General features: G+C 39.3%; 1 protein-coding gene across 1 annotated transcript in view; it reads left to right on the forward strand.

The window, feature by feature from the left end:
- Positions 1-25,479, forward strand: part of TSPAN8 (tetraspanin 8) — a 66,022-nt gene that overhangs the window by 9,258 nt on the left and 31,285 nt on the right. Inside the window, exon 2 of the mRNA XM_027543661.1 lies at positions 22,103-22,270. Coding sequence (XP_027399462.1) covers positions 22,211-22,270 — 60 coding nt within the window. The 5' untranslated portion in view covers positions 22,103-22,210. The remainder of the gene's footprint in view (positions 1-22,102; positions 22,271-25,479) is intronic.

Raw genomic sequence — 25,479 nt, forward strand, 5'->3', positions numbered from 1 at the left:
TGGACCTAACAGAAGCAGAAGATAATAAAAGGTGGCAACAATACACCGAAGAACCATACAAAAAAGATCTTAATGACCCAGATAACCATGATGGTGTGATAACTCATCTAGAGCCAGACATCCTGGAGTTCAAAGTCAAGTGGGCCTTAGGAAGCATCACTACGAACAAAGCTAGCGAAGGTGATGGAATTCCAACTGAGCTATTTCAAAGCCTAAAAGATGATGCTGTGAAAGTGCTACACTCAATATGCCAGTGAATTTGGAAAACTCAACAGTGGCCACAGGACTGGAGAAGGTCCGTTTTCATTCCAATCCCAAAGAAAGGCAATGCCAAAGAATGCTCAAACTACTGTGCAATTGAACTCATCTCACACGCTAGTAAAGTGATGTTCAAAATTCTCCAAGACAGGCTTCAGCAATACGTGAAGAGTGAATTCCAGAAGTTCAAGTTGGATTTAGAAAAGACAGAGGGACCAGAGATCAAATTGCCAACATCTGCTGGATCATCAAAAAAGCAAGAGAGTTCCAGGAAAACATCTACTTCTGTTTTATTGACTATGCCAAAGCCTTTGACTATGTGATCACAACAAACTGTGAAAAATTCTTCAAGACATGGGAAAACCAGACCACCTGACCTGCCCCCTGAGAAATCTGTATGCAGGTCAAGAAGCAACAGTTAGAACTGGGCATGGACCAACAGACTGGTTCCAAATCAGGAAAGGAATTCGTCAAGACTGTATACTGTCACCCTGCTTATTTAACTTATATGCAGAGTACATCATTTGAAATGCTGGGCTGGATGAAGCACAAGCTGGAATCAAGATTGCTGGGAGAAATATCAATAACCTCAGATATGCAGATAACACCACCCTTATGGCAGAGAGCGAAGAAGAACTGAAGAGCCTTTTGATGAAAGTGAAAGAGGAGTGTGCAAAAGCTGGCTTAAAACTCAACATTCAGAAAACTAGGATCATGGCATCCGGTCCTATCACTTCATGGCAAATAGATGCGGAAACAGTGGAAACAGTGACAGACTTTATTATGGGGGGCTCCAAAATCACTGTAGATGGTGATTGCAGCCATGAAATTAAAAGACTCTTACTCCTTGGAAGAAAAGTTGTGACCAAACTAGACAGCATATTCAAAAGCAGAGACATGACTTTGCCAAAAAAGGTCCGTCTAGTCAAAACTATGGTTTTTCCAATAGTCCTGTATGTATGTGAGAGTTGGATTATAAAGAAAGCTGAGTGCCAAAAAATTGATGTTTTTGAACTGTGGTGTTGGAGAAGACTATTGGGAGTCCCTTGGACTGCAAGGAGATTCAACCAGTCCATCCTAAAGGAAATCAGTTCTGAATATTCATTGGAAGGACTGATGCTAAAGCTGAAACTCCAATACTTTGGCCACCTGATGCAAAGAACTGACTCACTGGAAAAGACCTTGATGCTGGGAAAGATTGAAGGCGGGAAGAGAATGGGTTGACAGAGGATGAGATGGTTGATGAATTGACTCAATGAACATGAGTTTCAGTTAACTCCGGGAGTTGATGATGCACAGGGAGGCCTGGTGTGCTGCAGTCTATGGGGTCGCAAGGTCAGACACGACTGACCAACTGAACTGAAAAAGTGACTCAAACTTCTCACTCACAAGGAAGGATATCTGGATATCTGAGACCGTAATACTTCTCTCCTCTTCCATGTCCCCTGTTAGGTGTGTGGGTTCTGACTAGGTCACTTCTCCATGCTTCCCATCAGACTCCATTTGGATCTTTCCTTACAGCCTAGAATAGTTTCTTCCAATGTGTAGATTGTTTTCAGTGAGAATTGCTCCTCATATGGTCATATTTTTTATGTATTTTCAGGGGAGGTGAGCTCAGCATCCTCCTACTGTGCCCTCTTCGTCTTCCTTACTTATATTTTCTTTTTCTCTACAGCCACTTTTTTAGGAATATATTTGTGAACAGTGTCCTGAAATTTCTCAGGATGTGCCTTGACATGGAATATTTTATCTGTTGTATTTTGGGGGGACACTCTGTGGATGCTTTCAATGTAGGACGGGTTCTTGAATTTGTTATTTGATGATTACTTTCCTCCATTTTCTTTATTCATTCTTTCTGAAACTTCTATTATTTGAATGTTGAACTTCCCTTGTTGCTTTTCCAATTTATTTTCTTGTTATCTTTTGACCTACTTATTAGGAGATTTCATCATTTTTCTTAGGTTTTCCTTTTCTAAGATTTCCCTTTTTTCATTTCTGCAAGCATATTTCTATTTTTCCAAGAGTTCTTTCTTATTCTTTGTTTCCCTTATCTGCAGCATTTCTGTTCATGTTTCAAAGGTAACATGTCTTATTTTTCTGACATATAAATATTAGTGTTTTGAGGTTTTCACCTCCCTGCACAGTTGATTTATTTGCTGCTTGTTTTGTTTTCTGCCTTTCATGTTAGTGGCTTTCTTTAGTTGTTTGGGGATCCTCGACTATATGTTTATGTTTAAGTTGAAGAACTTAAAAGCTGATGAAAATATCTGAGAGGGTAGTGTGCATTCTGCATCATGGACAATAAGCTTAATGGTGGAGATGCAGCTGCCTGTTTCCTCAGGAATTCCTGATGTCCATATTTTAGGACTTTCCCCTTGTGCTGGCTGGAGTCTCTGGGAAAGATGTTTCTAATCTCCTGCATGGAAGTTATAATTCTAGCTGCCAGTTTTATGGGGACAGACTTGTCGAAGAGGGCTGAAGATTTCAATATTTGGTATTCAAAAGTCCTCCTTTAAATCCCAATTCCCACTCACCTGGAATTCACTCTGGGTACACTTCCAGTGACCGTGTTGGCATCTTCTGGTGCAAGAACTTTTTCACCCTTTACAGACGATAAACTTCTAGTCTTCTGTAAGCGGTGAAGTCTTTCTACTGGAGAAGGCAGCCATCTTGGAGTCTGTTCTGTACAAATCCTCAAATGATTCTTCTCTTTTAACCCCTTGTGCATGCTAGTCACTTCGGCTGTGTCCGACTCTTCGCAATTCCATGGACTGTAGTCCATCAGGCTTCTCTGTCCATGGAGTTTTCCAGGCAGGAATACTGGAGTGGGTTGCCATTTCCTTTTCCAGGGGATCTTCCAGACTGGACCCAGGGATTGAACCCATGTCTATTATGTCTCCTGAATTGGCAGGTTCTTTACCACTAGCACCAGCCGGGAAGAGACAAACTTCAGCAGCATCAGAACCTGGTGCCACTACCTCCAGAATACTTGGATAGGGGATCTGTGGGAAGAAATGATTGGCTTCTTAACTGTCTTCACTGTTGATTTAGGATTCAGCGTTCTTGATATCATGTAGTCATTTGCCACTCATCCATCAGTTTTCCAGATTCCAAATTTTTTTGTTGCCTCCTCGCTTGTTGGGTTTGTCTCCACAGGTTAATGGGTTTCAAAATTTCTTTACTGTTATCTTGGTGAATTCAAGAAAGAACAAGAGTACACGAATATTTTCTATTTGCTATCTTTAACCAGGTATTCCTACTCATCTTTCTTTAAAAAAAAATTATTTTATTTATTTTTTATTTTGGCTGAGCCTCATGGCATACAGCATGCGGGATCGTAGTTCCTTGACCAGGGGTCAAAAGCCATGCACCCCCTGCAGTGGAAGCACAGAGTCTTAACCACTGGACAACCAGGGAAGTCCCCTATTCACCTTTCAAGTAACTTCTTTAACCACACTTTTCACTACCAAAAGCTCTCTGGTAAGGAAAGTGATGACGAGACCTCCACAGGATTTGTCTTACAAATGGCATTTGAAATGAGCCATTTTATCATCCTTGAAGGGCTTCCCAGGTGGTGCTAGTGGTAAAGAACCCACCTGGCAATGAGGGAGAACTGACATGGGTTTGATCTCTGGGTCAAGAAGATCCCCTGGAGGAGGGCATGGCAACCCACTCCAGTATTCTTGCCTGGAGAATCCCTTGGACAGAGGAGCCTGGCGGGCTATAGTCCATAGTGGCGCAAAAAACTGGACACGACTGAAGTGACTTAGCATGCATGCAGGCATCATCCTTGAAACCATTCCTTTCCCTAGGATTTGCAACTCTCTCACTCTTGAATCCCCCACTTCTCCTCATTCCTCATCCCTTCATAGGGTCCTTTTTCCTAGTCCGTACTTTTAACGCTAAAGTATCCCAACATTCTTACCTCTGTCTTTTCTCTTTTGACTTTTTGCCTATCTGGGGTCATTTTATTTTTTCTCATGGTTTTGATTATCCCCTTACAGTGAGAGATTCATGAATCTCTATCACTGCTGACTTTTCTCTTGAGTTTTAGTTTTTGGTATCCAACTTTCTGTTCTTTGTTTTTAGCCTCAACTTTAAAATTTTCATGACTAAGCTTATCTTTCCTCCAAAACTGTTTTTTCTTACCTTCCTGTCCTTCACTGTGAAAGTAGCTAACGTTGCCTCCATTTGCACATTCATTTCAGAGCTCTTGACCTACATATGGTCTTTGGAGTCTTTTTTAAGTTGCTTGTAACCTCTTACCAACTCCTTGATTAATGATTAATTAAAATCTAAATGCATGCTTATTTGATATCTACATGAATGTCATGACATTATTATTTTTTAAAAAATGCTTTAACAGTAACCAAAAGTTGTCTTGGATGATTGTCTTATCTTGGATATTTTAAAATACCTTACGTGATGGTCTGAATAAGATATACTCTAGAGATGATCTGAAACTGTCCTTCCTATGGGACATCAATATTATCATTTAAGATTAATAGAACACATTAGTCATTCAGGGTCAAGTTTAAAACCTTTTGTCTAAGGAGAGGCTTGACTTCAGGCTAAAACTTAACAGTTCATCTCCTGCCATGAGGCTGAGAACAAAGACAATTTTTTTTTAAAGGTATGTAGAGGACCATATGGGGCCCTTATGGGGCTCTGGGCATATGGAATTAGAGATGTGGAAATAGTCCTGAGGATTATAGAAAGGAAGATTTGGCAGAATAATAAAGGAAGGAAAATTACATCTTGAACACCCTTTCAATCTTTATCAAATTATAACAATTTAAAAAATCATTTAACCATAAAAGAGTATAACTTAATTAGATCCACTAACTTCTGGAAAATGACAAAGTATGAATTTTAAAAATCTATGAAAGGAAAGCAGGTCAATTTAGGACTGGCCACACAAAGAACTTTAATTTGGACTAACCAAAGAAAAGAATCTGTCTCAGTGATATACCTTATTTATGGCAAACTTTGACAAGAAAGATAAGTTTAAGAAGGTCAAGAGTTAAAGAGTAAGATCTGAATGTATCTTGCTTTAATGAAAAAGTCCATCATTTGTAATCAACACATTGATTGTATGCAAATGTATGTGGTTGCAAATGTTCAGAAACAAAAGGTTTCCTTAATTAAACATTCTACCTCCTTATATTTTGATTACATTATTCATTTGCTTTACAGAACAAATGTGAATTCCTTAATTATCATTATATTAATTAGTGAGGTTTTTCATAATATGGAAATCTAGAGAATGATTAATGAAGGGAAAAAGAGAGGAAGGAAGCTGAATTTCTAATGAGATTTTCTGTTTTGTAAAATTTTCTGTGTATTTCCCTCTTGTTTAAAGATGTAACTGCCAGTGCTTATTTTTTGAGTATCTGTTAGGGTTTAGAAGATTAGTCAGTGTTCTGCAGGTCTTTACAGACTGGCTACCAAGAGAATAAGGTCAACAGTCATAGCAATTACAAATATGATCACTTATTGAGAATTTACAAAATGCAGTCTTGTGCTGAGTGCTTTATATGTAGCTATCTTGTGAAAGAAGTAAAATACCTTTCCTTTTCCTGAATAATCCCCCCGTCAACTCTTTGTATGACTGACTCCTTATTTCTTCACATCAGCTAAAACACTACCTCCCAAAGAGTATCTTCAAAGTAGATTCTTACTATCATTGACATTCTTGATAACTTGTCCTTTTCTTTCATTGTTATTGTTGAGTTGCTAAGTTGTGTCTGACTCTTGAGACCCCATGGACTGTAGCCTGCCAGGCTTCTCTGTCCATGAAAATCTCCAGGCAAGAATAATGGAGAGGGTTGCCATTCCCTTCTCCAGGGGATCCTCCTGAGCCTGGAACTGAACCTAGGTCTTTGACATTGCAGCATATTCTTTACCATCTGAGCCACAGGGGAAGCATTTACTTAGGGAAAAGCAAAAATCATAATATCTATTTATTGATTAACATTCAATATTCACTAGATATGGATCATAGTATGAGAGACATAAAGTTGAAGAATATAAACCCTAGCTGCATGCACACTAGTAGAAAGAAAATGCAAATAGACTACTAATAGAGAATACTTAAATTGAGTTATGGGAAAAAAACGCCGTAAGAGATGAGAAGGAAGAGAATTGCTTTACAATGTTGTATTGGTTTCTGCTGTATAATAATGTGTATCAGCCATAAGTATATGGTTATTGGCTCCCTCTTAAGCCTCCCCCACCTATCCCAACCCACCCTTCTAGATTGTCAAAGAGAAATGGACTGAACTCCCTATTTTTAAGGCAACTTCCCACTAGCTATCTAGTTTACATGTGGTCGTGTATATATGTCAATGCTTCTATTTCAATTTATCCCACCCTCTCCCTCTCCTGCTGGGTCCACAAGTCTGTTCTCTACATTTGTGTCTCTATTCTTGCCCTGCAAATAGATTCTTCAGTACCATTTTTCTAGATTCCACAAAGTGTTAGTCACTCAGTCATGTCTAACTCTTTAGCCCACCAGGATCCTCTGTCCATGGAATTTTCCAGGCAAGAAAACTGGAGTGGGTTGCCATTCCTTTCTCCAGGAGATCTTCCTGACCCAGGGATTGAATCCACGTCTCCTGCACTACAGGCAGATTCTTTGTGCTCTAAGCCACAAGGGAAGCCAGATTCCATAAATATGTGTTAATATATGATATTTGTTTTCTGCTTTTTCTGACTTCACTCTGTATAATAGGCTCTAGGTTCATCCACCTCAGTTCAGCTGACTCAAATTCATTCCTTTTTATGGCAGAGACATTACTTTGCCAACAAAGGTCCGTCTAGTCAAGGCTATGGTTTTTCCAGTGGTCATGTATGAATGTGAGAGTTGGACTGTGAAGAAAGCTGAGCGCCAAAGAACTGATGCTTTTAAACTGTGGTGTTGGAGAAGACTCTTGAGAGTCCCTTGGACTGCAAGGAGATCCAACCAGTCCATTCTGAAGGAGATCAGCCCTGGGATTTCTTTGGAAGGAATGATGCTGAAGCTGAAATTCCAGTACTTTGGCCAACTCATGCGAAGAGTTGACTCATTGGACTCTGATGCTGGGAGGGATTGGGGGCAGGAGGAGAAGGGGATGACAGAGGATGAGATGGCTGGATGGCATCATCGACTCGATGGACGTGAGTCTGAGTGAACTCCGGGAGTTGGTGATGGACAGGGAGGCCTGGTGTGCTGCGGTTCATGGGGTTGCAAAGAGTCAGACACGACTGAGTGACTGAACTGAACTGACTGAGTATTCCATTGTATATATTAATATGTACCACAACTTCTTTATCCATTCATCTGTCAATGGACATTTAGGTTTTTTCCATGTCCTGGCTATTGTATATGGTGCTGCAGAGAACTTTGGGGTACATGTGCCTTTTTGAATTATGGTTTTCTCAAAGTGTATGCCTAGTAGTGGGTTTGCTGGGTCATATGGTAGTTTTATTCCTAGTTTTCAAAGAAATATCCATACTGTTCTCTATAGTGACTGTATCAGCTTACATTTCCACCAACAGTACAAGAGGGTTCCCTTTACTCCACATCCTCAGGGAAGAGATCTATTTTAAAAACATGTCATGAGTTAAGAGTTGAACAGACCTGACTCCATCAGTGATTATTGATATGGGGAGAATATTTGAGGCAGGAAGAATGGAAGGAATAAAAGGATATATAGAGCTGGTAAAGTCAGACAAAGTCCTTATTCATTGGCATGGATGGTACACATTGGGAAGTCTTAGGAATTAAGGTTAAAAGGGGAGATTGGGAGACTGGTGTTGAAGGGTTTCGAATGCTCTTCAAGGTGTTGAAAGGCCTCGAATATGAGGAATTTATATTTTGTTTAGGAAACAGAACTACCAAAGGTATTTTTGTTAAATGTAAGAGTTTTTAATTGATTACTTGTTCTGACTGTCCACCAGAAAGTAGAGAGATGAAGATTACATTGAGGGAAAATTCTCCATGGGTCTCTCACACTGCCGCATATCTTCTGAGCAGACATTGAAAACTTTTATTTTTGATAGGTTTTCAGGAATGTCCTTGGAAAATAGATACTGCATTTCCCTTGTGGCGGAGGGATTTTAAAGAGGACGATTTTAAGAAATTGGCGTTTCCTAACCTGAGTCTCTCAGTGTGATATAAATTAATTATCCTCAACATCCACCTAGACTGCTGGGCATTTCTCCTTTGGGACCTGGGGATCCAAAAGAACCAATGAAAAAGAGGCTCATAGAGGTTGCTGTGCCATGAGTTATAAAGACATTTGTCTTTGATTAGGAGTCTCATTGTTGTCAATTCCAATAGGCTAGTTTGTTAGTTTGAAAGTAGGGTAAAACATCAGAACCTTCACAGTTCTTGACAGACTGAAATGTTAAGATCCCAGGAGACAGTTAATGTAGTAATTTAATAATTACAATATGGTTTTGGCAGTGGACTTGAGGCTAGAAGTTTTCAGAGATGGAATTAACAAAATGTGTCAGTAAATTGGAAGAAAGAATTAAGAATAATATTTTTGAGTCTCAGTTTCCCATGTAAGGATGCTTGTTTCATTAAAAACAGCAAATGGGATTAAGGGAATGAAAACAAAAGCCATAGAATGGGAGAAAGTATTTGCAAAACACATTATCTGTCAAATGAGTGTCTCTAAAACCCTAGCAAATAAGAAAACAAACAACTCAAAGAACAACTGAGCAAAAGATCTGAAAAACACTTCACAACAGATCTATAGATGGTAAATAAAGGTATGAAAAAGGACTCATATGTTATTAAAGAATTGGACATTAAAACACAGTGAGATACCACAACACACTTATTAGAATGGCCAAAATCCAGAATACTAACAGCACCAAACGCTGGCAAGGATGTGGAGAATCAGCAATTCTCATTCATTGCTGCTGAGAATGTAAAATGGTAGATCTACTATGGAGGATAGTTGGCAGTTTCTTTCAAAACTAAACATACTCTTACCATATGATCCAGCAATCATGCTTCTTGGTATTTAGCTAATTGAGTTGAAAACTCCTGTCCATATGAACACTTGTATATAAAGGTTGACAGCAGCTCTATTCATGTTGCCAAAATTTGGACACAATCAAAATATCTTTCGATAGGTAAATGGATAAATAAGCTGGTATATCTATACAATGGAATATTAGTTACCATTAAAAGGAAATTAATTATTGAGCCATGAAAAGTCATGGAGGAAATATACATGCACATTCTTAAGTGAAAGAGGTCATTCTGAAAAGGGAACTCTGAACTGCTTTTATTCACAACACTTCTGTTACCAAATAACGGTTTTTTTTCCTCCCCACACCAACCAATTCTCCAACTTTCCCGACACCAGAGATATCCTACAACTCTGTTCAGTTCTGACATTAACTACTCAAAGTTAGCACAAACTCCAGGGGTTAAGGACTCAGTCTCATGGTGTGCCCACCCCCCGACCCCCCACTTCAAATGCTGGTCACTTCTGAGGGACTGGCTTCAGAAGTCCCCATATGCCGTCTTCAGGTTCTATAATTTGCTTATGTGACTCACAGAACTTAGGAAGGCACGTTCCTTAAAACTGCTGGTTTGTTATAAAGGATACAACCCAGGAACAACCAAATGGGAGAGATATACAGTAGAAGGTGCTAGGGCAGTGCTGTGCACAGAGCTTCCAGGCCTGCTCTAGTCGTGCCACCCACCCAGCCCCTCAATGTGTTCAGCAACTTAGAAGCTCTCTCAATATCATTAGTTAGGGGTTTTTACGCAGGTGTCATAAGATATACATGATGGGTTAAATCCTTAGCTATTGATGATCAATTCAATGTCCAGCCTCTCTTCCCTCCCAGAGGTCAGGGGTGGGACTGAAAGTTGCAATCAAGCCTTAGTCTCTCAGGCAACCAGCTACCATCCTGCAGTTATTTAGGGTCCTCCAGTCACCAGTCATTTTATCAGCATACAAAAGACATTGTTATTCTTCTGAAGGTTCTAGGGGTTTTGGAAGCTGTCTGCCAGGAACTGGGACAAAAGCTAAGCATATATTTCTTATTATGCCACAGGATCAAATGGTATAATTCCAACTCTGCAGCATTTTGAAAATGGCAAGACTATACATAGAGTAAAAAAATCAGTGGTTGCCAGGAGTTGGAGTGGGGGAGGGAAAGAGGATGGGCCAGTGGAGTATAGATTTTAGGGCCATGAAACTATTGTGCGTGATACTTGAACTGTGGGTTGGGTTTATGTCATACTTTCACCAATATCCATAGAATGTACAACACAGAGTGAACCTTACTGTGAACTATGGGCTTTAGTTATTAGTAATGTGTTAATAGGTAACACATCAACTGTAATAAATGTACCACACTAAAGCAAGATGCTGTTAATAGGGGAACTGGTGGGGTCAGGGGTTTTCTCTGTCTTGGTGACGTCACTAGTACCCTGTTGTTCACAGTAGGATCTGAGTGGCATCCAGGATCCTTTCTTTCTCTCACCTTCAACATCGATTTTAGCTCTAAAGCATATCTTGAATCCAATTGCTTCTCTTCCTCTGCACGTTCAACCTAGACAAACCACCATCATCATCTTCCTGGATCACTGTATCATGTCACTTAACTGCTTAAAACTTGCTGTGTTAGTTTGCTAGGGCTATGATACCAAAGTACTATAGACTGAGTGACTTAGGAGACATTAATCTTCTCACAATTCTAGAGGATAGAATTCTAAGATCAAGATATTGGTATGTTGATTTCTTCTGAGGTTTCTCTCCTTGGCTGGTAGGTGGTCTTCTCTTTGCATCTTCATGTGGTCTTTCCTCCATGTATGTGTCCTAATTTCCTGTTCTTACAAGGACATTAATCATATTGGATTAAAGTCCAATTTAGTGACCCCATTTTACCTTAACTACCTCTTTAAAGGGGACTTCTTTGGTGGTTCAGCCATAAAGAATCCTCCTGCCTATGCAGGAAACACTGGTTTGACCCCTGGGTGTATTTGTGTGTTTGTTTGCAGCCACAAGTTGGTGGAATACAAGGTTCATAAGAGCAGCCTCATTTTCCTTTTGCAGTGTTGTATCCTGGCACATATGGGTATTAAAATCCTCCAGTCACTGTGCTAAGCAATAAGAAGGTAATGGTGAATAGCTCTTTGTTATTATTAAAAAATAAGTTAATGTGTTCAGGTAACTTACTATTTAGTCATTCACTCAATAAATATTTACTGAACACCTACAACATTCTGAAAGTGAAAGTCACTCAGTCGTGTCCAACTCTTTGTGATCCCATGAACTATACTGTGCATGGAATTCTCCAAGCCAGAATACCAGAGTGGGTAGCCTTTCCCTTCTCCAGGGGATCTTTCTAGACCAGGGATTGAACCCAGGTCTCCCACACTGCAGGCGGATTCTTTACTAGCTAAACCAAAAGGGAAGCCCTATGTGAAGAACTGACTCATTTGGAAAGACTCTAATGCTGGAAAAGATTGAAGGTGGGAGGAGAAGGGGACCACAGAGGATGAAATGATTGGATGGCATCACCGACTCAATGGACATGAGTTTGAGCAAGCTTCGGGAGTTGGTGATTACAGTGAAGCCTGGTGTGCTGCAGTCCATGGGGTTGCAAAGAGTCGGATACCACTGAGAGACTGAACTGAACTGAACTGTATCCTGAGCCCCAGGGACAGGTAATAAACAATACATACAGAAAATGTTCCCAATATTCTGAAGTTTCCATTCCAGAAAGGAAAATTTCAATTGGACAAAGAAATATGTAATCCAATGAGTAGAGAGGATGAGCCATCTCACTCTGCAGATGAAGAGGATTCCCCAGAGGGGAGAGGAAATGGGAAGGCACCCAGTTGGGAGCACATTTGGCAAGTCCAAGGACCAGCAGGGAGTCCACTGTGGCTGGAGCAGCCTGAGCGAGGGAGAAGGGGAGGAGGAAATGGGGTCAGCGAGGCAGCCAAGGGCCCATCTTGTGTGGCTTTGGATTTCATCTTAGTTGTGATGGGATCCATTAGAGGGTTCAAAGCCTGGGGGTGACATAATCTTTTACTGCACAGAGCAGTGCTTTATGAACTATTTCCTGAAAGCTCTTTAGGGGATTGGCTGAGACTCAGTGGTTCTTGAGAAACTTGATATTTCTGGCTGATACTGCATATACATCAGGTCCTGTACTGGTAGCTAGAAATACTGGAATATGTTCCCAGATTTGCACATTCCTTTCAGATGGGCCTTAGCTAGGCCTGGATTTTTGGCTTAACAATACCTCTTCGCACTTGTGTATCCAAGAAAGCATGAAGAGTGAAGAGGAAAGAGAGCAGAACACTTACAGCAATTCTCTGGCTCGCTAAAGCTTCAAGAAGAAAATGCAGAGAAGGTTTGGGTCCTTTCCACAATTAAAAACAATCAGTACCCTTTCCTTTGGAATATTTTCTGGAAGTTTAATGATTAATGTAGGTAGAATTAGGAGTCAATATGACTCCATGTAGGGCTTCCCTGGTGGCTCAGTGATAAAAATCTGCCTGCCAATGCAGGAGATGCAGGTTTGACCCCTAGGTCAGGAAGATTCCATGGAGAAGGGAATGGTTATCCACTCCAGTATTCTTGCCTGGGGAAATCCATGGACAGAGGCGCCCAGCGGGCTACAGAAAATCAGACACGACTTAGAGACTGAGCACAAGCATGATGACTTCACGTAAAGTGAAACAATCCCTTGATTTTGTTTTACCCACAGGCACTTACATGACCCCAAGAATAGCTTATTTTAAAAAGTTTTGACCTCCTCACATGGTTGGCCTATGACTAAAGTATTTTTTGAATCAATCACGTTGTTAATAAATAAGAGAATTACTTGGAAGTTCACGGAAGGACACAGTACAGGCTGAGTATAAATGAAAAAAGGAGCTAGAGGAGATTTCTAGGAGAAATGGCGTATTCCATGCTCATTTCTGGAAAGATTTCATTTGGTTATTGTATCCTTAAAGATTGCATTTGAATAGTGTACTTTTATTTGATATGGATTGAAATTAGGGTGATCCATTCATACGGGCCAAGAGTAAGGAAAACGTAGCCAGGCCCTCTTGTTTCTAGGTGTTAGGTCATAGAATTCCTGGGATATTTATTTTGTTTGCCTTCTTACATTAAGAAAGGCTTTCCAAGTGTACAAGGAAAATCTAAATAGGACTCTCCATGATTAAAAAAAATTCAAACCAGAGTCTGAGTTCTTTTCTACCTGAGCTTATAAGGGATATATGCTGTTGCCTCTTACAAAGATGTGAAATGGAAGTTTGAGATTCCCTGATAAATGACTTCTTATAATTATTTCCTGTTATGTATTGTCTTCTGGGAAGCAGAATAGACATGCAATTTATTCCACTATGTGAGGTTGAATAAACATTTCTAATTTGGAATTAGTCACTTGTGAGATCCTAATGAGGTAAAATGCCTGTGTTTATTTCTGACTAGTCATGGAAGAGGGCTTCTCTGGTGGCTCAGAGGGTAAAGTGTCTGCCTACAATGCTGGAGACCCGGGTTTGATCCCTGGGTCAGGAAGATCCCCTGGAGAAGGAAATGGCAACCCACTCCAGTATTCTTGCCTGGAAAATCCCATAGACTGAGGAGCCTGGTAGGCTACAGACCATTGGGTCGCAAAGAGCCTGTGTCACATTTTCTTGGCTCCTTTAGTTTGAGAATCTTGTGTCTGATACAAACATTAAATATGCTTGTATCAGACAGCCTATTCTTTTTTTTTTTTTTATCCCTACCCTATGATATATATATCTTTCTTTTTAAATTCTGTGTTGGTGGCCTCCAGTAACTTCCCTACCTCTTAACCCCTGATACCCCAAGAGCCTAATTATACTGGCAGCTAATGTGTACCTGTGAACTGTCCACACAAAGGCTGATTCAGGAAGAACTCATGGGAAAGTACATTGGCTTTTAAACTGTACATTTAAAAAGCAAACAACCAACCAAATATTCAGCACAAAAATGGAGTATCCAGTGATCCTGGGCTGGTGATTACATAGCTGTGTTTTGCATTCTTCATTCTCTTCTTGAGTGTCATCCATACAAGGGCCCACATCCCAGTTTGGAGAGAAGAATAAGATTGACCTCTGAGAAATCAGCTAGTAAAATCTATATAAATGGAACAAGAAAGCAGTCATGTTTAAATGAAGAATTTTTGAAATATCTAAAATGCAATGAAAAGGTGATCTTGGAAGCAGGACTGAATTGTAATTGAGTGAGTGAGTGCTAATTTGCTTCAGTCATATCCAACTTTTTGCTACCCTATGGATTTTAGCCTACCAGGCTCCTATGTCCATGTGATTCTCCAGGGAAGAATACTGTAGTGGGTTGCCATTTTCTCCTCCAGGGGATCTTTTCCATCCAGGGATCAAAACCAAGTCTCATGTCTCCTACATTGGCAAGTGGGTTCTTTACCCCTAGCATGACCTGAGAAGGCAGTTTGGTAAATGGATACCTAGTCAATTTTGATGTATTCTTATCTAGGGATAGACTGTGATCACAAGACAGGGCATGAACTGAAGAGAGTACAGGGCAAGCCACCTGGAGGAGAAAGAATACAGTGGTGCATTACTGTCATATTGTGGAAGAAGAGTGTCTTTTGGTGGATTTAGTTTTTGGATTCCCGGGATGGTTCTAGACTCACCATCAGCCAACCAAATCTTGGCAATATGTCTACTTCCTCCTTTACTGAATTTACGGTTCCCTCCTTCCACCATGAAAACCCCTGTGTGTGCTCTGGCTTCTCTGTTGCTTTCTGAAGGAAATGGCAACCCAGCCCAGTATTCTTGCCTGGGAAATCCCATGGACAGAGGAGCCTGGCAGGTTACAGTCCATGGCATCACAGAAGAGGCAGACATGACTTACCAACTAAACAGCAAACAATAGTTGATGTACAATATTATATGTTTAAGGTGTAGAATATAGCAATTCACAATTTTTAAAAGTCATATTTCATTTATAGTTATTATAAACTATTGGCTATGATTTTTATGCTGTGTATATATCCTTGTAGCTTATTTATTTTATGTATGATAGTTTTTACTTAATCCCCTACCCATATACTGCCCCTCTCCCTTCCCTCTCCCCACTGGTAACTACCAGTTTGTTCTCTATATCTGTACATCTGTTTCTTTATGGGAGAGGATTTTATGATCATCCTGTATCTCTTGCTAGATGGCTTGATGGGGGCTATTTCTTATGATAAACTAAAAAATTGACATTCTGGCTCCTGTGAGATAATTTAAAGGGAATCTGTTCTAAGAAGCAGATCACTTAAGGAAAGGTTGCTGCTGCTGCTGCTGCTAAGTTGCTTCAGTCATGTCCGACTCTGTGTGACCCCAGAGATGGCAGCCCACCAGGCTTCCCTGTCCCTGGGATTCTCCAGCCAAGAACACTGGAGTGGGTTGCCATTTCCTTCTCCAATGCATGAAAGTGAAAAGTGAAAGTGAAGTCGCTCAGTCGTGTCCCACTCTAGCGACCCCATGGACTGCAGCCCACCAGGCTCTTCCATCCATGGGATTTTCCAGGCAAAAGTACTGGAGTGGGATGTCATTGCCTTCTCCGAAGGAAAGGCTGGCAAAGCTGAATTTAGGGAGCTGCCAGGCCAAGGACCAGACCCCAAGCCCACGCAGTAGCTGGCCTTTTTCTCAATGTGCTGTAATTTTTACAAATATAAAAGGAATATAAACACTACAGTGAGGACTAATAAGAATTCACTGTTGTTGTTCAGTTGCTAAGTCATGTCCACGACCCCATGGACTGCAGCACGCCAGGCTTCCCTGTCCTTCACTGTCTCCTGGAGTTTGCCCAAACTCATGTCCATTGAGTTGGTGATGCTATCCAATCATCTCATCCTCTGTGAATAAGAGGATTAGAGGTATCTATATTTCTTAGGTATCTCTAATCCATCATGGTCAAAAAACAGATTTTTAATTACCATACCATTTTGCTTCAATCTTAAAAACACGATAGATTTTGGTGATCCAAAGTCTGTATTCTAGTACATACTTCCATATTTTCTTTATGTGACCTTTATTGGTTATTAACTTTATGTCCAGGTGAAAATCCAGAATATTTTAGAATAAAAATACTCATAAAAGAGGAAGAATATTAGTACCCATTCTTCATAAACCATATTGCTACTTCACATTGACATTCACTCACATTTTTTTTTTTTTTGAGCTAGAACTAATACTGAAAGTAGATATGGTGGTTTCAAAATGTCCTACAAAGGAGAAGAGGGATCATTCTCATACCAGATGCTTCTTGTTCCTGGTGAGAATATGCAGAATGTTTTTATAAGCCAGGCTCCATAAGCACACAGGATAGGAAGCACAGAGCATTGTGTTCAGATGAAAGCATAAGAGGAATGTTGGTCTCTAGAATGCTGGAATCGGATCGGAGATCAAGAGCCAAGCTTCTGCTCCTATAAAACGGATCGTAAAACCCATAAACGAGCAACCTCGATTTTCCAAAAATAAGAAAAAAGTTTTATAAACGAAGTGCTAAAGAGTACCCAAACTTTCTCTTCACTCCTTTTAGAATGCATGACCTCATCCCCTCATGCACTGGCACGTTCGCACCTGAGCACAGTCATAAGGAAGAGAAAATGCAGCATCGTTTTCTTGCTACTGTTATCAGCCTTTGAAAAATGAACTGAATACTCAAAATGCCAAAAATGGCCTTCTAGTATAGAGTGATGGTGATAATGGGAGGCTATATAAAAGATGAAAAAAAATGTAATCTTTTCTCTAAAACACGTGGTTTGGTTTTTCAGTACCCACTCCACTGACAGGCGCTTCCCTGGTAGCTCAGATGGTAAAGAATCTGCCAGCAATGCAGGAAACCCAGGTTCGATCACTGAGTAGCAAAGATTCTCTGGAGTATGAAATGGCAACCCGCTCCAGTATTTTTGCCTGGAAAATCCCATGGACAGAGGAGCCTGGGGTTACAGTCCATGGAGTCCCAAAGAATCAGATATGACCGAGCAACTAACGCTTTCACACTTTCCACTGACAGATGTATTGGTTAACTAGATTTTTGAAGCAAGAATAGAAACAAGAAGTTGTCTTCCTCTCTGGTTGTGTAAAATTCAAGAGATCTGAGCATTTTTGTATTATTCCGTGCCATACCCCCAGGATATAGTGGATATTCAATAGATATTTGCTGAAAGAATAGTCTACTAAATAGTAAGTTATCTGAATATGTTAATTTATTTTTAAAAAATAATAACAAAGAGCATTTGTTTTCGTTCACATAGTAATGAGGAAAAAACTTCCTTTTTAAACTATTGTTACCAAAATATCTGGTTACTCAAAATATCTAGTTAGTATATATATATATGAATATATATACTAATATATATTATATATATAATACTAGATTATATACATATATGTGTGTATATGTGTATCTATATATACACACATATATCTATATAATCTTCCATGAAGGGAGGGATTTTTATCTTTTTTAGTAAGCTGCAGTGCTTCCAGCTCCTAGTATCATGCATGGGACATAGAAGACATTCAAAATATTGGTTGAATGAATTATTAGGCATATGTTGTAGAGGAAACATAGTGATAAAATTATGGACCTCTTATCAATGTCTGTTTTCTGGTTTACACCCCAAATGTAGGCCTAATTTGCTTGATGACCTAGAGGAAATGCTGTATAGGGTATCTGACTGTTCTATTCATGCCCTTTCCTCTGTTTTGAAAACAGGGAATCTTTCTTTTTTCTGTGCCAGGGTTCCCATACTGATATGAAAACCTAGGTTAATACAACTGCTTTGTGGAGAGACTTCATGATTATTCAGATTTCAATCCTCATCCTGCTTTACTCTATGCAGTCACTGTATGAGATAATACTTGACATGATTAGAGCATTAGGAAAACTTTATCTAAATTTACTGAGACTTTTCCTTCTGCTCTACAGCTGTCATTTCCTGTGATATCCCACTCTTCATTGTTTCTCCTTTCAGACCTGGGCTTTCACTGGGTCTAAGAGTTACTAGTGACACTCTCCACGCCCCTCCTGCACCTGCTGTTTGTCACTGTTAACTATGTTATATGACAATTTCTCCAAGTCTAAGGTGCTAACTAACTCATAATCACTCTATGTAACCCAAGAGATGGTTTATGCAAGTGGACAGAATACTGATATGATCATCATGAGATCTCATTTCTAGAAAGAGCTCTGCCAGTTTTGTGAGCTTGGGGTACTCAGTCTACCTGAGATTCCCTTTTCTCATGTGAGGATTTGTCTAGATCATTGTTTCTACATAGATCCATGTATATGTCTTTCAAAAATATGTTCTGAGGTCACATTAATTTGGGAATTGCTGTGTATATACTTTGTGGAGCTTCCCAGGTGGCTTAGTGGTAAAGAACCCACCTGCCAGTGCAGTAGATGATGGAGACTAAGAGTTCAATCCCTGGGTTGGGAAGATCCCCTGGAGAAAAGAATGGCAACCCGCTCCGATTTCTTACCTGGGAAATCCCATGGACAGAGAAGGGGCTTGAAAAGAGTGGGACACAACTGAGCAACTGAGCAAACCCATAGACACCCCGACACACCCACCTACCCCCACCACACACACACACACTTTATCACCTACTTGAACATTAGCAAGTTAAGATGCTGACAAGTCCTGAAACAAAGGAAATAATTTACTTGGTAATTGACTTTTATTGTGGGGAGAGGAAACATCTTGGTAGTTCCTTTGAAATTTATGAAGGAGTCTCAGTTGAACTTTCTAGAAGTCTTGGCTGTAATTGCACATCCCTTTGTTTCCCATGCTAGTTGCTGTGGGCATAGAGATAAATAAATAAGTCAGGATCTTGGCCTTTCATGCATAAAAATCAATGTTATAAAGGACAGTGATTTTAGACTAAAAAGTTGTTCAAATTTTAGTGGCATAACAACTGAGAAGCAAGGAGGTCTTCCCAGAGTAGGGGCAGTGGGTAAAGAAGAACAGGTTTCCACAGGTGAAATGCCATTTGAGCTGAGCACCAAGAGGTGGTTGCAATAACTCACCAAGTAGGGTGTGCTGCATGCTGTTGCTTCAGTCATGTCTGACTCTTTTGTGACACCATGGACTGTAGCCCACTATTCTCCTCTGTCCATGGGGATTCTCCAGGCAAGAATACTGCAGTGGGTTGCCATGCCTCCTCCAGGGCATCTTCCTGATCCAGGGATCCAACCTGAATCTCCTGCATTGCAGGCAGATTCTTTACTATCTGAGCCATCAGGGAAGCCCTCACCAAGTAGAGGAGGTAGGAAAGAATATTCCAGGCAGAAGGAGCAACATGCGCAGAGGCATAAAATCCCCAGGTATATTCTAGGCCTGTGAAATAATTCTGAGGTTATGGAGTCTAAGAGTGGAGGTTACCTAGGGAGAGAGGAGCAGGAGAAAGTTCTGGGAGATGTTTTAAGTCCCCTTCTGTGAAGTCTGAAATTTATCCTGTAGGTAATAGGAAGCTGTCCTTAGAATGGTTTTTAATCAGGGGAAGTATATGGCAATAAGTATTTTACAGAGGGAATTATGGAAAGACAAGAGAGAAAATTCTGGCATGGTAAGACAGATAGGAGAGGGATGAGACTGGTAGGAAAACAAATTATGATTTTATTAAAATGTCTCAAGTAAGAGATGATAAAGAGTTGAATGACAGTGTCAAAGGATGAGAAGTAAGAAACAGGTTTGAAGGCAATTTAGGAGCTCAACAGACCATGGGAAATGCTTGGATATGAGGCAAAAGAGAGAAATACAAAATGACTGTGTAGCATTTGGCCTGGGCAAATGTTGGTGATTATAAAATTTACTAAGACAGAAACAGTGAGATATTTCATATAGATTTTGTATTGGACTGAGGATTCTATTACACAGAATAATTTTCCTGTAAAAACACATAAATTTTCTTTTTGTTTCAGGGTTCAATAATAATTTAATCAAAGACTATATATACATATACATATTAAAGGAGATTCAGTATCTACAGAAAAATCTATTTCAAACTTAAGTTTGATAGGTACTCTCAGTACATTCTTGTCAACAAAACAGCATTTTAAATCTATACATTTCTTTTGATTTTACCTCTAAATGATCGATAATCATTTCTAGGACTATAAATCCATTTGTTTTTCATTCAGTCAGCAACTCTCTTTCAGCCATGGATAGTTCTGTATACATTAATATCTCAGTAGAAGTTTGTGAAATTATTTTTATTTTCTAGGAGGAAACTGCTCAGGACACCAATAATTTTGTGATTATTCAAATGTTAAGCCAGTATTTGTGTGTGTGTGTGCTCAGTCACTCAGTCGTGTTCTACTCTGTGCAACCTCATGTACCACAGCCTGCCAGGCTCCTCTGTCCATGGGATTTCTCAGGCAAAAATATTGAAGTGGGTTGCTATTTCCCCCTCCAGGGGATCTCCCCAACCCAGGGATTGAACCCACATCTTTTGTATCTCCTGCATTGGCAGGAAGATTCTTTATTACTGGAAGACCTGGGAAGCCCTCATTATTTTTTAAGTAACCCTAAATTTGGCCTTAACTCCAAATATTATTGCCACTATTACATTAAAAACTTAATATTTAGGGAATGGGATTTTTCAAAGTCATCTTTGTATGTCATTGAAAAATTAGAAAAATATTCTTTTAACTCATCAAATTTTTAAGAAGTCCATGCTTATTTAGTGTATAGAACTTCACAAAGATTTAAAAGAATAATTTTCCCCAACAATCTTTTGAAGTATAGAGTTCTTCGACTGGGGGGAAAAGGAACTCCCCTTTAGAAGCAGGATGTGGAAATTAGCATGACCCAAACTGTTTACACAAAAGCAGTCTACACCTCCCTGATTAGGGCAGGCAATTTTGCCTTTACCTGTGACAGCTGCCTTTTATTAGTACTGGAAACAAATTGTACAATCTATGATCACTGAACTATGACTACCTTCTTATTCTCAATTTTCTGTTCAAGAGGACCAGGGTATACAGAAACAGAGTCAGTGGAGAGAAGCGTTGTTAGATACAGTTTTTCAGAGGAAGAGAAGTACAGTGCCCACCTTTAAAACCAACTGAGCTATCAGAATGGCTACATGTTGGAAAATGACCGCAGTAGTGACAGAGAGTAACTCTTGAGAACTTTTCCCCTTTTACTTCACAAAGAAATAAAAATTAAAAAGCTGAACAGTCTTAGGATGGACAGGGCAGCTTCTCCCTCCCCACTTCCCTTAGCTGCAATGCATTTAAGGCAGCTTCATGGGATTGTTTTGATTTAAATTTCGAAGCTTTGGAAGGCAGGTCTAGGTAATGGTTGTTCTCACTCTTCTGGGGTTAAGGATAAATGATTGCTGTAGCTAAGCCTGAAGACTTTGCAGATTTCTAAATGCATTTTGTTGCATCAAGAACAAATTTTGTACTCTTGAGAAAAGGCAGTGCAAAAATGAGGTGACACACAATGTCCCTTTATCTTAGGGCAAAACAATCTTATTTCCCTGTAGTAGAAGTAGAAGCAGGGCAAGTCAGTTTGTGTTATCTGAATCCAACAATGTTGTATTACGGCTATGCCCTTCTCTCCCTGCTCCAGCCCCTCTCCCTTAACCTAGTAGTTACTTTAGGGGAGGCAGTTTTGGAGGAAGGATCATAAATATTCTGACCCAATACCCCAGGAGCCATGGCAAGCAAAAGAACACACCTGCCTAGAGATAGTCCTTGTGATATTTAAATGTGTAGGTTAATTTTTTTATCCACTTTAATAACCAGATTATCACTCTCCCCCCTCCACTTCTTTGCTTTCTATTTTTGCTCTGAAGGTGTGAATGCAGAAATCTCTGCAGGCAAATTACTCCAGAGCCATCACAGAACAATCCTAGAAGGAACAGTTAAACTCACAGTATCAGGATTCCTGATCCTTTCCCAACATGGCAGGTGTAAACGTCTGTATAAAATGTTCTATGTTTATCTTCAACTTTGTGTTCTGGGTAAGTGTTTTTCTTGTAATTATCAATTTTATGCAAGAAAGGGGATCTTGATACAAATAGCATAAATGAGAACAGACTGCACTAGAGAAATAGGAGGAGGAGGAGAATATATTTTCCATTGACTTGTTAGAACGTGTTTGTTCTTTCTTTGGTTATTTCAGTATTGAAAATGAGACAACGACCCCAAAAAGTGCACCTCAGGTTCTGTGCGGATAGGCATTTCATAAATATTTTGGTATTGTTATAAAACAATCACAGAGGAAAAAATATCCCTTAACTAAAGGACAGTTCTTAGTTGTATATCACATAGTTTTCCTTAGTTTAAGGACTCTGAAAAATCTGATCTGATTCCACCGGGAGCCCAATTCCATAATTCTAATCTTTACACCTGGGTTTGAAACAGATGAATGGTCAAGTGTAAAGACATCAGAAGAGGATCATTTATTTTCAAAGGTCCAAAGAAGAAACAATGGTCATTCTAAACTTGAGAGAGAAACAATAAAATTATTTAATCATGGAAAGATTAAACTAAGCCACTACTTTTGAATCAGAAATTTAAAGCCAGTATTTTGATGTATTATCACCTCATCTTTTATTCAATAAAGTTTGTGTTTTAGCCAACTCTTACATTTCTCTTGAAAGTCTACTGACATAAGAAATAACAGATTGATAAACAGCATCTAACACTGAAAAATGGAAAAATGAGATATCGATTGGGATGTTGGAAAATTGATGTTGTCATTTGTAATATAAGTGGTGCCATTAAAGATTGTTTAAAAGTAAGTCAGTAGGAATAGCTCAAAATGCTTAAATGAAAAAATTATTTTGTGTACTATATTGAAAAATGACTTATACAGTATAAGCAGAAGAAAGTTCTGTTTTTTTTTTTTTTCCACCTGGCAAATAGGCAGCTGGTATCTACATGTTGGTAAATTTCTATTTCCTATTAAAATAATAATATTCTTAATCAAACTTAAGTAGATGTATACCGTCTTACTGCCCAGAAAGACTTTCAATGTCAGTAGTCCTAATGAGTACAAGTGATATATTGGTAAAGTAAATAAGAGAGAATATAGATAAATAAAATAAAGAAGTTTTGTTCTTTGTGCTTCCTCTTTTCTTTAGAAAAATGGGCTGCTTTTGCAAATATTAAATGAGGCACATGAATACAATGCCAGATTTTAGAAGTTTGTTCTGATCAATTTCTCCCCTTTGAAATATTTAAAATTGATTAAACACTGAGAGTAGAATATAAACAAAGAAATGCCTATGTGCTTTGGTTGGCTTTGCTTTTAAGTTTTTATTATGGAGAATCTCAAACATTCACAAAATATAAAAGGGTAATCAATCCCATCAGCCAAGCCCAAGAGCCATGAAACCATGGCCAGTCTTTCCGTATTGATATTCTCATATACCTTCCCCCACCCTGCATATTATTTTGAAGCAAATCCTGGATATACCATTTCATCTGTAAATACTTTAATGTATATATCTAAAAGATAAAGAATTCTCTTTTTAAACAATGCAACCATCACACTAAATTAATGACAATTTTTAAATTGCTTATCAAGTATCTATTCAAGATTCAAATTTCCAGTTGCCTCACAAATGTTCCTCTTTGAATCTGAATACAAACAAAGTCCAAACACTGTGATGCGTTTATATATCTTTTATGTCAGTTTTCATCTTTAGGTTCTCCATCTAGGTTCATCTCCCCACTCCTCCCCCAGAAACTTCATATAGTTGCATGTTTGGTTTGTCATATATTTTCCATGATCTGGATTTTTCTGTTTGCATATCATAGTCCATGGTATCTAAAAAGCCTCTTGATGAAAGTGAAAGTGGACAGTGAAAAAGTTGGCTTAAAGCTCAACACCCAGAAAACGAAGATCATGGCATCTGGTCCCATCACTTCATGGGAAATAGATGGGGAAACAGTGGAAACAGTGTCAGACTTTATTTTTCTAGGCTCCAAAATCACTGCAGATGGTGACTGCAGCCATGAAATTAAAAGACGCTTACTCCTTGGAAGGAAAGCTATGACCAAGCTAGATAGCATATTCAAAAGCAGAGATATTACCTTGCCAACAAAGGTCCGTCTAGTCAAGGCTATGGTTTTCCTGTGGTCATGTATGGATGTGAGAGTTGGACTATTAAGAAGGCTGAGCGCCGAAGAATTGATGGTTTTGAACTGTGGCGTTGGAGAAGACTCTTGTGAGTCCCCTTGGACTGCAAGGAGATCCAACCAGTCCATTCTGAAGGAGATCAGCCCTGGGATTTCTTTGGAAGGAATGGTGCTAAAGCTGAAACTCCAGTACATTGGCCACCTCATGCGAAGAGTTGACTCATTGGAAAAGACTCTGATGCTGGGAGGGATTGGGGGCAGGAGGAGAAGGGGACGACAGAGGATGAGATGGCTGGATGGCATCACTGACTCGATGGACATGAGTCTGAGTGAACTCCGGGAGTTTGTGATGGACAGGGAGGCCTGGTGTGCTGCGATTCATGGGGTCGCAAAGAGTCGGACACGACTGAGCGACTGAACTGAACTGAACTGATCCATGGATAGTTTAATGTGTTCCCTTGTTTTCTATATTATCTCTAACTTAGTAATTGCATTTGGCAATTTAATAAGATTCAGGTTATTATTTGCGGTATATAGGGGATAACTAATTTATAAGTGATATTTTGTTCTTTCATCAAAAGGTATATACTCTCTGACCATCTCTCTTTTTGTGATGTTAGTAGCTATTGGTGCTTAAGAACCTAAACCTGTCAGTTCATTAAGGGTCTCAGAGCGGTGATATCCTATATTTATCATTCCCTTCATCTATTAGCTGGAATACTTTCAACAAGGAGAGATTTAGCATTTACTGATTGGTTAACATTAGTGCCAGTTTTTATATTTTAAGAAAGAAGATAAATGTTTTTACTCTTTACACAACAGATTTCAAAATGATGAGTTAATTTTCTGTTATCATACAGCAGTAATAAGCAAGTAGTTTTTAAAATATCCTTAAAAAATAATACTATCACCATTCTTATCCTCACTGATGTGTAATTTATTCCATTTTTGGCAATGGGAGCATCTTCAATTTGGCTCCTGAGTTCTTTTTACATGGCCCTAATAACTTTGATAACTTCTTCACTATTTAGGATAATAAGATGTTCCAGGCTCACTTTCTTGTTTCCTACCCCAGCCCTGGAAT

Source organism: Bos indicus x Bos taurus, chromosome 5, assembly GCF_003369695.1.
Source record: "Bos indicus x Bos taurus breed Angus x Brahman F1 hybrid chromosome 5, Bos_hybrid_MaternalHap_v2.0, whole genome shotgun sequence".
Lineage (NCBI taxonomy): Eukaryota > Metazoa > Chordata > Mammalia > Artiodactyla > Bovidae > Bos > Bos indicus x Bos taurus.